Source organism: Ranitomeya variabilis, chromosome 2 (genome assembly GCF_051348905.1).
Source record: "Ranitomeya variabilis isolate aRanVar5 chromosome 2, aRanVar5.hap1, whole genome shotgun sequence".
Taxonomy (NCBI): Eukaryota; Metazoa; Chordata; class Amphibia; order Anura; family Dendrobatidae; genus Ranitomeya; species Ranitomeya variabilis.
The window spans coordinates 999961936-999975723 of NC_135233.1; the positions used below are offsets into that span (position 1 = coordinate 999961936).

General features: G+C 43.4%; 1 protein-coding gene across 3 annotated transcripts in view; it reads left to right on the top strand.

Moving 5' to 3' along the window:
- The window catches only part of SPHKAP (SPHK1 interactor, AKAP domain containing), a 450379-nt gene that overhangs the window by 171527 nt on the left and 265064 nt on the right, over positions 1 to 13788 (top strand). For all 3 annotated transcript variants that reach the window (XM_077291146.1, XM_077291148.1, XM_077291147.1), the window contains one exon: positions 6682 to 6796. In XM_077291146.1, coding sequence (XP_077147261.1) covers positions 6682 to 6796 — 115 coding nt within the window. The remainder of the gene's footprint in view (positions 1 to 6681; positions 6797 to 13788) is intronic.

Here is a 13788-nt window from a genome sequence, read left to right on the forward strand (position 1 = left end):
TCAAGAGGAAAAGACATACGTAGGATGAACAGCAGATTTAGCACAGTGAGGTCCGCTTACTAGATAGCAGAAGTACAGGAAAGAGTCACTTCACGGTCAACTTCAAAACACTACTCAAAAACACCATCCTGAAATTACTTTAAAACTCCAGTGACAACTCATGCCACTGGAGTGGCAATTCCAGTCCACGAGAGCTTCCAGCTACAGAAAGTCACATTGCAAATAGCTGGACAAAAATAGAATAAACTAGAAACAAAATTCAACTTAGCTGAACAGGATCTTGAGGCAGGAAAATGCAACAGAATGCTACTGATACATTGTTGGCCGGCATCAGACCAGCAGCCAAGCAGCCTTAAATAGGAAACTCCCCTAATGGGTGTCAACAGGTGATCAAGGATAGAAGAAGGCAAATAAGTGGCACTACCATAAAACACCACCGGGGGAGCCCACAAACAGAATTCACAACAGTCTCCAAACGCAACATGGCGCCACCATTGATTCCAGCCAATCTTGCGTTCAAAAAGTCAAATGATGCTCCCTTCTGAGCTCCGACGTGCGCCCAAACATTGGTTTACCCAAACATATTGGGCACAAGCGTACTCAGGAAAAATTGCACAACAACTTTGGGGGTCTAATTTCTCCTGTTACTCTTAGGAAAATAAAAAAATGGGGGCTAAAAACTTATTTTTGTGGAAAAAAATGATTTTTTTTATTTTCACGGCTCTGCGTTATAAATTTCTGTGAAGCACTTGGGGGTTCTAAGTGCTCACCACACATCTAGATAAGTTCCTTGGGGGTCTAGTTTCCAAAATGGGGGGGGTTTCTACTGTTTAGGCACATCAGGGGCTCTGCAAACGTAACATGACGTCCGCAGAATATTCCATCAAAGTCTGCATTCCAAAACGTCACTACTTCCCTTCCGAGCCCCGACGTGTGCCCAAACAGTGGTTCCCCCCCACATATGGGGTATCAGCGTACACAGGACAAACTGGACAACAACTTTTGGGGTCCAATTTCTCCTGTTACTCTTGTGAAAATAAAAAATTGCGGGCTAAAAAATAATTTTTGAGGAAAGAAAAATGATTTTTTATTTTCACGGCTTTGCGTTATAAACTTCTGTGAAGCACTTGGGGGTTCAAAGTGCTCATCACACATCTAGATTAGTTCCTTGGGGGGTCTAGTTTCCAAAATGGGGTCACTTGTGGGGGAGCTCCAATGTTTAGGCACGCAGGGGCTCTCCAAACGCGACATTGTGTCCGCTAACGATTGGAGCTAATTTTTCATTCAAAAAGTCAAATGGCACTCCTTTCCATCCGAGTCCTGCCGTGCGCCCAAACATTGGTTTCTGACCACATATGAGGTATCGTTGTCCTCAGGAGAAATTGCCCAACAAATTTCAGGATCTATTTTATCCTGTTTCCCATGTGAAAATGAAAAAATTGAGGCTAAAAGACATTTTTTTGTGAAAAAAAAGTACTTTTTCATTTTTACAGATCAATTTGTGAAGCACCCGGGGGTTCAAATGCTCACTATGCATCTAGATAAGTTCCTTGTGGAGTCTAGTTTCCAAAATAGGGTCACCTGTGGGGGAGCTCCAATATTTAGGCACAGAGGGGCTCTCCAAACAGGACATGGTGTCCGCTAAAGATTGAAGCCAATTTTTCATTCAAAAAGTCAAATGGCACTCCTTCCCTTCCGAGCCCTGTCCTGCGCCCAAACAGTGGTTCCCCCATACATATGGGGTATCGGCCTACTCAGGACAAATTGGACAACAACTTTCGAGGTCCACTTTCTCCTTTTACCCTTGGGAAAATAAAAAAAATTGTTGCAAAAAGATGATTTTTGTGACTAAAAAGTTAAATGTTAATTTTTTCCTTCCATGTTGCTTCTGCTGCTGTGAAGCACCTGAAGAGTTAATAAACTTCTTGAATGTGGTTTTGAGCACCTTGAGGGGTGCAGTTTTTAGAATGGTGTCACTTTTGGGTATTTGCAGCCATCTAGACCCCTCAAACTAACTTCAAATGTGAGGTGGTCCCTGAAAAAAATGGTTTTGTGAATTTTGTTGTAAAAATGAGAAATCGCTGGTCAAATTTTAACCCTTATAACTTCCTATAAAAAAAAAATGTTGTTTCCAAAATTGTGCTGATGTAAAGTAGACATGTGGGTAATGTTATTTATTAACTATTTTGTGTCACATAACTCTCTGTTTTAACAGAATAAAAATTCAAAATTTGAAAATTGCGAAATTTTCAAAATTTTCACCAAATTTCTGATTTTTTCACAAATAAACACAAAAATGATCTACCTAAATTTACTACTAACATGAAGCCCAATATGTCACGAAAAAAGAATCTCAGAATCGCTAGGATCTGTTGAAGCATTCCTGAGTTATTACTTCATAAAGGGACACTTGTCAGAATTGCAAAAAGTGGCCAGGTCATTAAGGTCAAAATAGGCTGGGTCATGAAGGGGTTAAGTGTATTATTTCCTGTATATGTCACAAATATTTACTACTTAGTGTTCGTATATTGTATGAAATCCAAATAAAATACATTTAAGTTTCTGGGTGTGACTTGAAAAAATGCGGAAAAGTTCTCATGGTATGAATATTTTTTCAAGGCACTGAATGTAAATGAGTGCAGATAGCATGTAGGTGACGAACGCTGAGCAGTAGATATTGTGAGCGGATACGCTGTAACTAACATAATCAGCGTTCCACATAAAGTATATTAACTTCTATCGTGCTCTGCCTGCTATGTCACTTGCACATCAAGTAGTGGCACGACGGATGTTACAGGTGGATGCGCTGCTGACAGGGTTCCACCACCTGGATTGTGGGTTACAGCACTCTGACTACTAGTGCAGTGACAGCTATGTCAGCTTGTATATATTGAGGTGTTGTATATTAGCTGTGCTGAGATAATCTTATAAATGTGCCCCTGCTGTGTACTGTGTAATGGCCGTGTCTGACCGTGCAGGAACATGGTCTAATAAACCACAGCTTCTGGGCAGGGGGGAAACTCCCTTTCTGTGAGGTAAAACATTTATCTGCCTGTTTAAAACAATGTTTTACCTCATAGAATCAACTGTAATCCCATGCTGCAATGTCTGTGTACTCTTTTGCTTAATCCCCTACCCAGGAGATGTGCAGTAAAAACCTAGGTATCCAGTTTTGCTGCTTGTTTAGTGAAAGAAAAAGCAGATACAGCAGTATATGAAACCAATTTATGTTTGTGATTTTCCCAAGTTTAAACCATTATGTCTTGGTCTCTTCACATTAGCATGGCAGTTGGGATTACTACAGTTTAATTTACTGACCGCGTATGTCGAGTAGGGTCTTTTCCTACGTATGCAACCTAACCACCAGAAACTGCCCACCGACCCAACCCCTTTCCTTAAATAAAACATAACCAATTATTCATTTGGATATTTTGGCCACAGCGGCCAACCTTTATTAACAAAATTAACATAAACATAAATACAACAGTATAAATTCGAGGGGAGGGTTCTTGGAGCTAAAAAGATCTGGCAAAACCCCACAAAAGAAGATCGACCACCATATTACCCTCAGCCGTGAAAACCAGCTCGAGGGCACCGTACATCCCGTTCCGGGAAGAGAAAAAACCACCAACAGCTCCCAGGGTAAAAACCCCGTCCAGAGCCCATACCAAAAATGCCAGATCCAACCCCACCACATTTTAAATTGCCAGCAATTATGCTCCAATTCCTTCCCCCAACCAATCAGCGTCAACTCCAAGAACCCCCACCCCCCCACCGCCACTGTGACAATAAACGAATAAAATGTAAATAATGAACCAAACACCCGCATACAAATTGAAATCCCAAACCCCCAATTTTTTTTTATTTTTATTTTTTTTTTTATATAAATATACATAAATATATAACTTCCCTCACCATATTGATATATAAACTCTTCACGACAATTCCCCCCCCCATTAAAAAAACCCCCTAAGCACAAGCCAACAAGGGAGGGTGGGTGGGTCTTCTTCCTGAATTAAGGTAGGGAATGGCGGTTTTCCCGCACTTTCCCTACTACCTCCCCCCTTCCTAACTCCTCCCCCCCTTGCCATCCTCCTATCCCCAGCTGCAGCATTATTCAAAAAGACCGCCCGGCTCAAAGCAGTCATGGGGGGCCTCCACCCAGCTGTGCTTTGTTCCAGCCCCCATCTGGAATGTGTAAAAAAGTAAACATTGGCCGACCAAGGTGTGAAATTGAGTAATCCCTGTGGCCGACCAAAATGTTTTCAGTAAATAATTTGATCAAGTTGCCCTTTGTCTGAAAATGGTTTTATGGTTTCACATGTGTCTTGCATTGGTGACCTGTTTTCATGTTTCTGTGGTGGGAGCCAAGCTGAACCTTGGGATCATAAAAAGTACTGCACAACCTGCTTTTTGTAAGCAGCTTCTTTAGAGTGAAGGTTTTGCCTGCGGAAAAAAAAACACAGCAAAAAAGCAACTTATGAACATAGCCTAACACAAGATGATGTTGTTCTTATTAGTTATCCATAGGAAAAAAGCAAATGTTCCAGCTTCATACGAATAAAATACAAATTTTAATAGAAAAATTTTAAAAAGTGCATACTCCACGGATCTCACAATAGCCCCGGGAGGAAAGCGACGCGTTTCGACTGCTGTCTTTATCCAAGCTAATCTATCCTAGAGCACACACCAGCATATAAGGTGCCATGCACCAATCAAAAAGATATAAACATGTCACATGATCAGAAGGTCCTAAAACATTTAACAATCACATACAAATGAACAAATGAAAAAAATAAAATTATATGAACAAAATAAACTTTACATTGTTGTAATAATTGCTATAATCAGACAGATGTTAACAGATGCTAATCTATCCTAGAGCACACACCAGCATATAAGGTGCCATGCACCAATCAAAAGGATATAAACATGTCACATGATCAACAGGTCCTAAAACATTTAAAAATCACATACAAATAGGCAAATGAAAAAAATAAAATAATATAAAGAAAATTTTACATGAGTGTCTCCACACCGATAGGGTTTTTTAATTCTTTCCAAACCCATTACATGAAAAGATGAGGTGTCCCCTGCATGATAATCAATAAAATGCAGATGAAATATTGCGATTTATGTTTCTTGTATTAGAAATGTCATATAGATGTTCCGTAATGCGTTTTTTTAATTTCCGAATGGTGCAACCTATGTAAGATTTATCGCATGTAATGCAATCAATTTTATAAATAACGCACCGAGTGTTGCAATTAATGAAATCTTGTACATAAAATACATTAGTGTGGTTATAATTTTGAAAAGACTATCGGGGTGGAGACACTCATAGACTCTTATTAACACGAGAAGCTTATTGGATTTTTGTTCTGGGCACACGTTTTCCTGACGGCCTAAATCGTAAAAACGAGATCATGTTCCACTATTGGCATCTGTCTGATTACAGCAATTATTATAATTATGTAAAATTTTCTTTATATTATTTTATTTTTTTTATTTGCCTATTTGTATGTGATTGTTAAATGTTTTAGGACCTGTTGATCATGTGACATGTTTATATCCTTTTGAGTGGTGCATGGCACCTTATATGCTGGTGTGTGCCCTAGGATAGATTAGCATCTGTTGACATCTGTCTGATTACAGCAATTATTACAACAATGTAAAGTTTATTTTGTTCATATTATTTTATTTTTTTCATTTGTTCATTTGTATGTGATTGTTAAATGTTTTAGGACCTTCTGATCATGTGACATGTTTATATCTGTTTGATTGGTGCATGGCACGTTATATGCTGGTGTGTGCTCTAGGATAGATTAGCTTGGATAAAGACTGCGGCAGCAGTCGAAACGCGTCACTTTCCTCCCGGGGCTATTGTGAGATCCATGGAGTATGCACTTTTTAAAATTTTTCTATTAAAATTTGTATTTTATTCATATGAAGCTGGAACATTTGCTTTTTTCCTATGGATTCATTACCCTTCAAGACGGAGTTCCGTGCTTCTGAGAGCTGGCTTTTTTTATTTTCTTCTTATTAGTTATCCTTGTCATTTTGCTCCTTATCTGTGGAGACCATCAAGCTAAAATAGTTTACAACAGAATTTTGCTAGTTTCTTAGGAATACATTACTTTATTAAATCAGTGCATCCCACTTACCATTTTACAGTATTACACTAAAAAATGAGCTTTCCAAGTCGAGAAATCTAATTAACTGCGCATTTTTGTGATTCATCTAGCACATTTGTTTTTTTAGTTCATGAAACAATTGTAGAATAAGAAAAGAAATAGAAAAAGTAAATCAGTCTCTAATTGTGCTGTAAAAAATGGGAACACGGATTATATTTTGTGTTTCTCAATAAACCAAGTCCACTTACATTCTGTGCGAAGCTGAACACCAGAGCAGCAGGAAAAGTCTGGAATAGGCTGCATAATTCAGTGTCACACAAGTTGTGGCAAAAAATATAGTTTTTACTGCAGTTTTTGGGGTTTGGCTTCTGCTGATCCATTATCACTGTGTGTGAATGTACTCATCAAATCAGCAAGGTGTTGAGCTTTTAGGGCATTTACACATCATTAGCTGTTTCAGTAGGTTATTCATTTGTGATATGCAATAACATGGAGTACATACATTAGACAGATTGACACTTTTATTGAATGTGTTTTATTTTAACAGTTGTGACTTGGCAGCCATGTATGAACCCATGGACAAGCATGGGAGCAGTGGGGGTAGCAGCATCAATGACACATCAACCAGCAACCTGGGGAGTTCCATCACCATATGCAAAAAGGTAAGTAAACCTATATTTGATATATCAAGTTTTTAAAAATTGATGTAAATAAAGTTTGGGTTTTTTTGTTAAAGAAAAGTTACAGTACAAAGAACCCTGTCAGGTCCCCAACCACTAATATAGAAGTATGCATTCTGATTGTTGGAGGTGGATTACTAATGTTGCCATCAATGAGGAATGTACTTTTATGCTGCAGCCTTGCATATACTAATGAGGCAGTAATAGTCCAACGGTGCATCTTTTCCCCCAGACTAGTCTAGCCTCCGATCTTCTAATCGTGCCACCTTGGGTGTGATTGAGAAACTGTATATGGGTCTTACCATAATGAGTCTTGTATGCAAGCTGTCAATCATCTTAGGGTTGCACAATAAGAAGATCTGTGGCAGGACTAGTCTGGGGGTGAGGAGCCCAGCAAGACTAGTCTAGCCTCACTAGTGTGTCCGAACAGGGGCTGGCAAATTTCAGCCTGGGGGGCAAGCATACAGCAGTGACCCATGAGTTGCGGCCCATCCTTAAAGGGGTAGTCGGATCTTATGCTACATGTCTACAGTCACTATGTGTGAATCCTCATATCGTGCGCACTGTGAGGATTCTCTGGTGACAGCACCGGGAACAGGTGGTCTTGTGACTGCAAGCATGCGATTATATATATATATATATATATATATATATATATATATATATACTAGATGGTGGCCCAATTCTAATGCATTGGGTATTCTAGAATATGTATGTATGTATGTATGTATGTATATAGCAGCCACATAGTATATAGCACAGGCCACGTAGTATATAGGAGCCATGTAGTATATAGCAGACAAACAGTACGTGGCCTGTGCTATATACTATGTGGCTGCTATATACATACATACATATTGTAGAATACCTGATGCGTTAATACAGGCCACGCAATATATAACAGTGGCCACGCAGTATATAACACAGCCCACGTACTATATAACACAGCCCACGCAGTATTTAGCAGCCACCCAGTATACAACACTGGCCACGTAGTATATAACACAGGCCACGTAGCATCTAACACAGCCCACACAGTATATAACACTGTCCACGTAGTATATAGCACAGCCCACACAGTACAAAACACAGCCCACATAGTATCTAACACTGGCCACGTAGTATATAGCAGCCGCGCAGTATATAATACAGCCTACGTAGTATACAGCCTACGTAGTATACAGCAGTGTGGGCGCCATTTATAAAATAAAAAATAGTTATATACTCACCCGCTGGGATCCAGCGAAGCTCTGGCGATGCGTGCGAGGCTGCCGCCATCTTCCGTTCCCAGGATGCATTGCAAAATTACCCAGATGACTTAGCGGTCTCGCGAGACCGCTAAGTCTTCTGAGTAATTTCGCAATGTATCTCTGGGAATGGAAGCTGGCGGCAGCCGCGCCCGCCTCGACAGAAGGTGAGAATAGCAGGTTTTTTGTTTTTTTTTTTTATATTTTTAACATTACAAGTTGGGGACACACAGGTTTAATAGCAGCGATAACGGAGTGCGTTACCTGCGGCATAACGCGGTCCGTTACCGCTGGCATTAACCCTGTGTGAGCGGTGACCGGAGGGGAGTATGCGGGCGCCGGGCGCTGACTGCAGGGGAGTAGGGAGGGACTAATCGGACTGTGCCCGTCGCCGATTGGTCGCGGCAGCCATGACAGGCAGCTGGCGAGACCAATCAGCGATGCGGGATTTCCATTACGGAAGTTGAGGACAGAAAGACGGAAGTACCCCTTAGACAATTATATAATTGTCTAATTATATATAGATATACACTCACCGGCCACTTTATTAGGTACACCTGTCCAACTTCTTGTTAGCACTTAATTTCTAATCAGCCAATCACATGGCGGCAACTCAGTGCATTTAGGCATGTAGACATGGTCAAGACAATCTCCTGCAGTTCAAACCGAGCATCAGTATGGGGAAGAAAGGTGATTTGAGTGCCTTTGAACGTGGCATGGTTGTTGGTGCCAGAAGGGCTGGTCTGAGTATTTCAGAAACTGCTGATCTACTGGGATTTTCACGCACAACCATCTCTAGGGTTTACAGAGAATGGTCCGAAAAAGAAAAAAAATCCAGTGAGCGGCAGTTCTGTGGGCGGAAATGCCTTGTTGATGCCAGAGGTCAGAGGAGAATGGGCAGACTGGTTCGAGCTGATAGAAAGGCAACAGTGACTCAAATCGCCACCCGTTACAACCAAGGTAGGCCTAAGAGCATCTCTGAACGCACAGTGCGTCGAACTTTGAGGCAGATGGGCTACAGCAGCAGAAGACCACACCGGGTACCACTCCTTTCAGCTAAGAACAGGAAACTGAGGCTACAATTTGCACAAGCTCATCGAAATTGGACAGTAGAAGATTGGAAAAACGTTGCTTGGTCTGATGAGTCTCGATTTCTGCTGCGACATTCGGATGGTAGGGTCAGAATTTGGCGTAAACAACATGAAAGCATGGATCCATCCTGCCTTGTATGGAGCATCTTTGGGATGTGCAGCCGACAAATCTGCGGCAACTGTGTGATGCCATCATGTCAATATGGACCAAAATCTCTGAGGAATGCTTCCAGCACCTTGTTGAATCTATGCCACGAAGAATTGAGGCAGTTCTGAAGGCAAAAGGGGGTCCAACCCGTTACTAGCATGGTGTACCTAATAAAGTGGCCGGTGAGTGTATATATTGACACACACACAGTGCTACTGTATATAGTGACAGTCACACACACAACCCCACTTTATAATGACAGGCACAGCCCCACTGTATAATAACAGGCACAGCCCCACTGTATAATGACACGCACAGCCCCACTGTATAATCTCATGGACACACACACACACACATGGAGCGGCCCCCAAGTGCAGGGCAGCGGGGTACTCAGTACCGGGTCTCTCGGTTCTGGGGTTGTCACGGTGGCCTGACCCGGTCCATGGTCCTGTTAAGGGGCGCCCAATTAAAGATGTAGGTGATGGTGTAGGTCGCAGTAAATGACGAGGACACAGGGTTGCAGTCTCTTTACCTTTTACTGAAGGCTTTGGCATCCGCAATCCAGAGCACTGTTAACAGGGCTGGCTGAGACCGGCACCACGGGATAGTCCTCACAACTGTCATGTATGTTTCTGTTCTTTCTCTCCGTCCCCCAGATGATATGGATAGGACGCACCCGTATGACGGGGTAGGCCTGGAGTTATTTTATAGGGACCCTAGAGACACCCCTCTCCCACAATTGCCTCCGTTGTCTTCAATAGGTGTAAAGGTGAGACAGCCAACCTAAAGTTAACTGCCCTGCCGTAGTTCAAAGTAATGCGTAGAGTCTATTACTTCCTCGGCGTTCCGGCCACCGGCTACGCGCCTCAGAAGGATGTTGCCGATCTCGGGGCACGAATCCTTCTGGTTCTATCACCTTTGTGCTGTGATCTCGTTTCTCACTTCTCCACAATATACTTCGCTTCGTGTCCTTTCTTAAGATGCCGCCGCAATGAGGTGCAGGCACGGCTCCGTAACGATCTGTCCTGTGCTAGGCCACTGCCAGGATCCTACCCCTGACAGGGACCTCCCTGAGTCCTTCCAAGCAACCTCTTCTCTCACTAGATGTTACCTGGGCAAAACCCAGTCAGCTTCTCTCTAACTTCCTATCCAAGCCCCAGTTTTACCAGAGTGTGAGGAGTGGCCTAATACATAGAACCTTTTGCTCCCCCTGGTGGCCAGAGTGTGAAGTGTAATGTGTGACTGTGATACCTGGTCAGGTGAACTCTTTTAGTGCAATCAGATCTACCATCACTCCCCTTAGTGGCAGAGTGACGTTACTGCAACGACCAGGTCTCTGGGGCGCTGCACACACACACACACACACACACACACTATATAATCACACACACACAGGGCCGGACTGGGACAAAAAAAAACAGCCCTGCCACACAAACCCCACCAGCCCACATACTATAACACTCCCCATCCCCGATCAGTGAATTTTGCTATACTTTGTCCTGTCCTTCAAGACTCCTCTTAAAGGTATTATTTGAAAAGCCACATGTGAATGGCGCCACAGTGCACATGATCGACCACAGGTCCATTTACATGGTGCTCTTTACACCGCAGGCAGGCACCGGGGACACCCTGGGGACGAGGAGAGCCCAGAGGATGGCAGAGGACTGAGGAGGACAGCGCCCAGTGACCACTCTGCAGAGGAGTCACAGCAGAGGCGCCATCTCCCTCACAGGGGACCAGCGCTCCTCCTGCCACCCAGCAGTCTCTGCTCTGGAGCCAGGCGCCGCCTCCTCTCCTTCATTAGCGTCCCCGGCGCCTGCGCTGTAAGTTCGAAGGGCAGCGCAAACTGCACATGCCCGATAAAAAACTTACAGCGCAGGCGCCGGGGACGCTAGAGAAGGAAGAGGAGGCGGCGCCCAGCGTGCAGAGTACTGAGTGATGGCTGGGAGGCGTTTGATCAGAGGGGAAAAGACATGCCCCCCTAACAAACTACAGGTATGACAGGCAAATTCTAAAAACGATTACTTCAGCATTGGAAGGGACCAGAACTAAAAAAAGCCACCTTCACAGAATGCAGCATTAGTGCTGCACAAGGTGGCTCTTTTAGTTAAAAACGCCTGGGGGGGTGACAGGTACCCTTTAATACTGGTGCTCATTAGGGTGGAATCACAGTAGCATATGGCATCGGATGTGATCTGCCAACGATACCCGGCTCTTGCTCTGCTGTGAGCATGAGCCAAGTGTCAGTGCTCCAATGCTCTCACAGCACAGGTGTGGAGGAGACGGAGAAATTAATTTCTCCATCTCCTCAAAGGTCTGACTCGCCGTGTATCAGACTGCAACATCTGCTGAGAAAAAAAACAAACGACTGCACACGGACAGCAAGTGAGAAGAGAATCGTACCACTTTTGTGGAAGAAAATGGAACCGATTTTTTTTTTATACTCTTTATTAGTCCATGTGGCAACATTTCACTTCCATATCAGAGAAATGTGCAGTTATGGATCCGAAACGTTGCCACATGGATCAATGAAGTGTACGCTACTTTTCTCACAATTAATCAGAGTGATAGATAGACAGATACACACACATGCATAATAAGAATAGATACTGGGAATTACACCATTTATGCAGGACAGTAGAAGCATACACAGCTCCACAATATACCATATATACTTGAGTATAAGTCGACCCAAGTATATGCCGAGGCACCTAATTTTGCCAGAGAAAAATGGGAAAGCTTATTGAGTCGAGTATAAGCCAGGTATGCATTGTCCCCACATCACCGTCCTTGTATGCATGGCTCCCCTGTCCCTGTATGCATGGCTCCTTATCCCCGTTCTTGTATGCATAGCTCCTCATCTCCGTACTTGTATGCATGGTTCCCCCATCCCTGTCCTTGTATGCATAGCTCCTGATCCCAGTCCTTGTATGCATAGCTCCTCATCGCCATCCTTGTCTGCATGGCTCCCCCGTCCCTGTCCTTGTATGCATGGCTCCTTATCCCCATCCTTGTATGCATAGCTCCTCATCCCCATCCTTGTCTGCATGGCTCCCTCGTCCCTGTCTTTGTGTGCATGGCTCCTTATCCCCATCCTTGTATGCATGGCTCCTTATCCCCATCCTTGTATGCATGGCTCCTTATCCCCGTCCTTGCATCCATGGCTCATTATCCCCGTCCTTGTATACATGGCTCCTTATCCTCGTCCTTGTATGCATGGCTCCTCATCCCCGTCTTTGTATGCATGGCTCCTTATCCCCATCTTTGTCTGCATGGGCTCCTTATCCCCGTCCTTGTATGCATGGGCCTCATATTCCCATTTTTGTATGCATGGCTCCTTATCCCCGTCCTTGTACGCATGGCTCCTTATCCCCGTCCTTGTATGCATGGCTCCTTCCTTGTTCATGTATGCATGGTTCCGATAAAAAAAAAACACATCCTACTTACCTTCCCTGTACGCCCTCGCAGCATCTCGTTCTGGTGCCAGCAGCTCCTGTGGTCGGGTGATTATGTGTCCCCCACTCATTAAGGTAATGAATATTTACCCACGCCTATGGGAGTGGAGAGGGGTGAATACTCATTACCTTAATGAGCGGAAGACACGTGATCACTCGGTCTGAAGAGCTGCTGGCGCCAGAACGAGATGCAGCGAGGGAGCGCAGGGAAGGTAAGTAGGATGTGTGCTGGAAGCCGGCGGCTGTGGCTGAGAACGCTATAAGAGAAATGAATATTCACGGTGCTGGAATATTCTGTGACCCGCTGCTCCCCCTCCGTTTTTCTGGGACAATGACTCGTGTATAAGCCGAGGGGGGTGTTTTCAGGCCAAAAAAAATATGCTGAAAAACTCAGCTTATACACAAGTTTATATGGTATACTACAATCTATTATATACACAGAGGCATATTATATACCGTGTTAAGGAATATAGAGCGGTGTATATATTATATAGTGTAGAGATGTGGCAGCAGTGTATATATAGTGTGAATTCCACACTATATACATAGCGCCATACTATATAAACATCTCTACACTTTACAAACATCTCTACACTCTTGCTTTCTATATTATATATATACTAGATGGTGGCCTGATTCTAACGCATCGGGTATTCTAGAATATGTATGTATGTATGTATGTATATAGCAGCCACATAGTATATAGCACAGGCCACGTAGTGTATAGGAGCCATGTAGTATATACTAGACAAATACTACGTGGCCTGTGCTATATACTATGTGGCTGCTATATACATACATATTGTAGAATACCCGATGCATTAATACAGGCCACGCAGTATATAACAGTGGCCATGCAGTATCTAACACAACCCAAACAGTATATCACACTGCCCACGTACTATATAACACAGCCCACGCAGTATATAGCAGCCACACAGTATATAACACAGGCGACGTAGTATATAGCACAGGCCACACAGTATATAACACAGGGCACGTAGTATATAGCACAGCCCACGCAGTATATAAC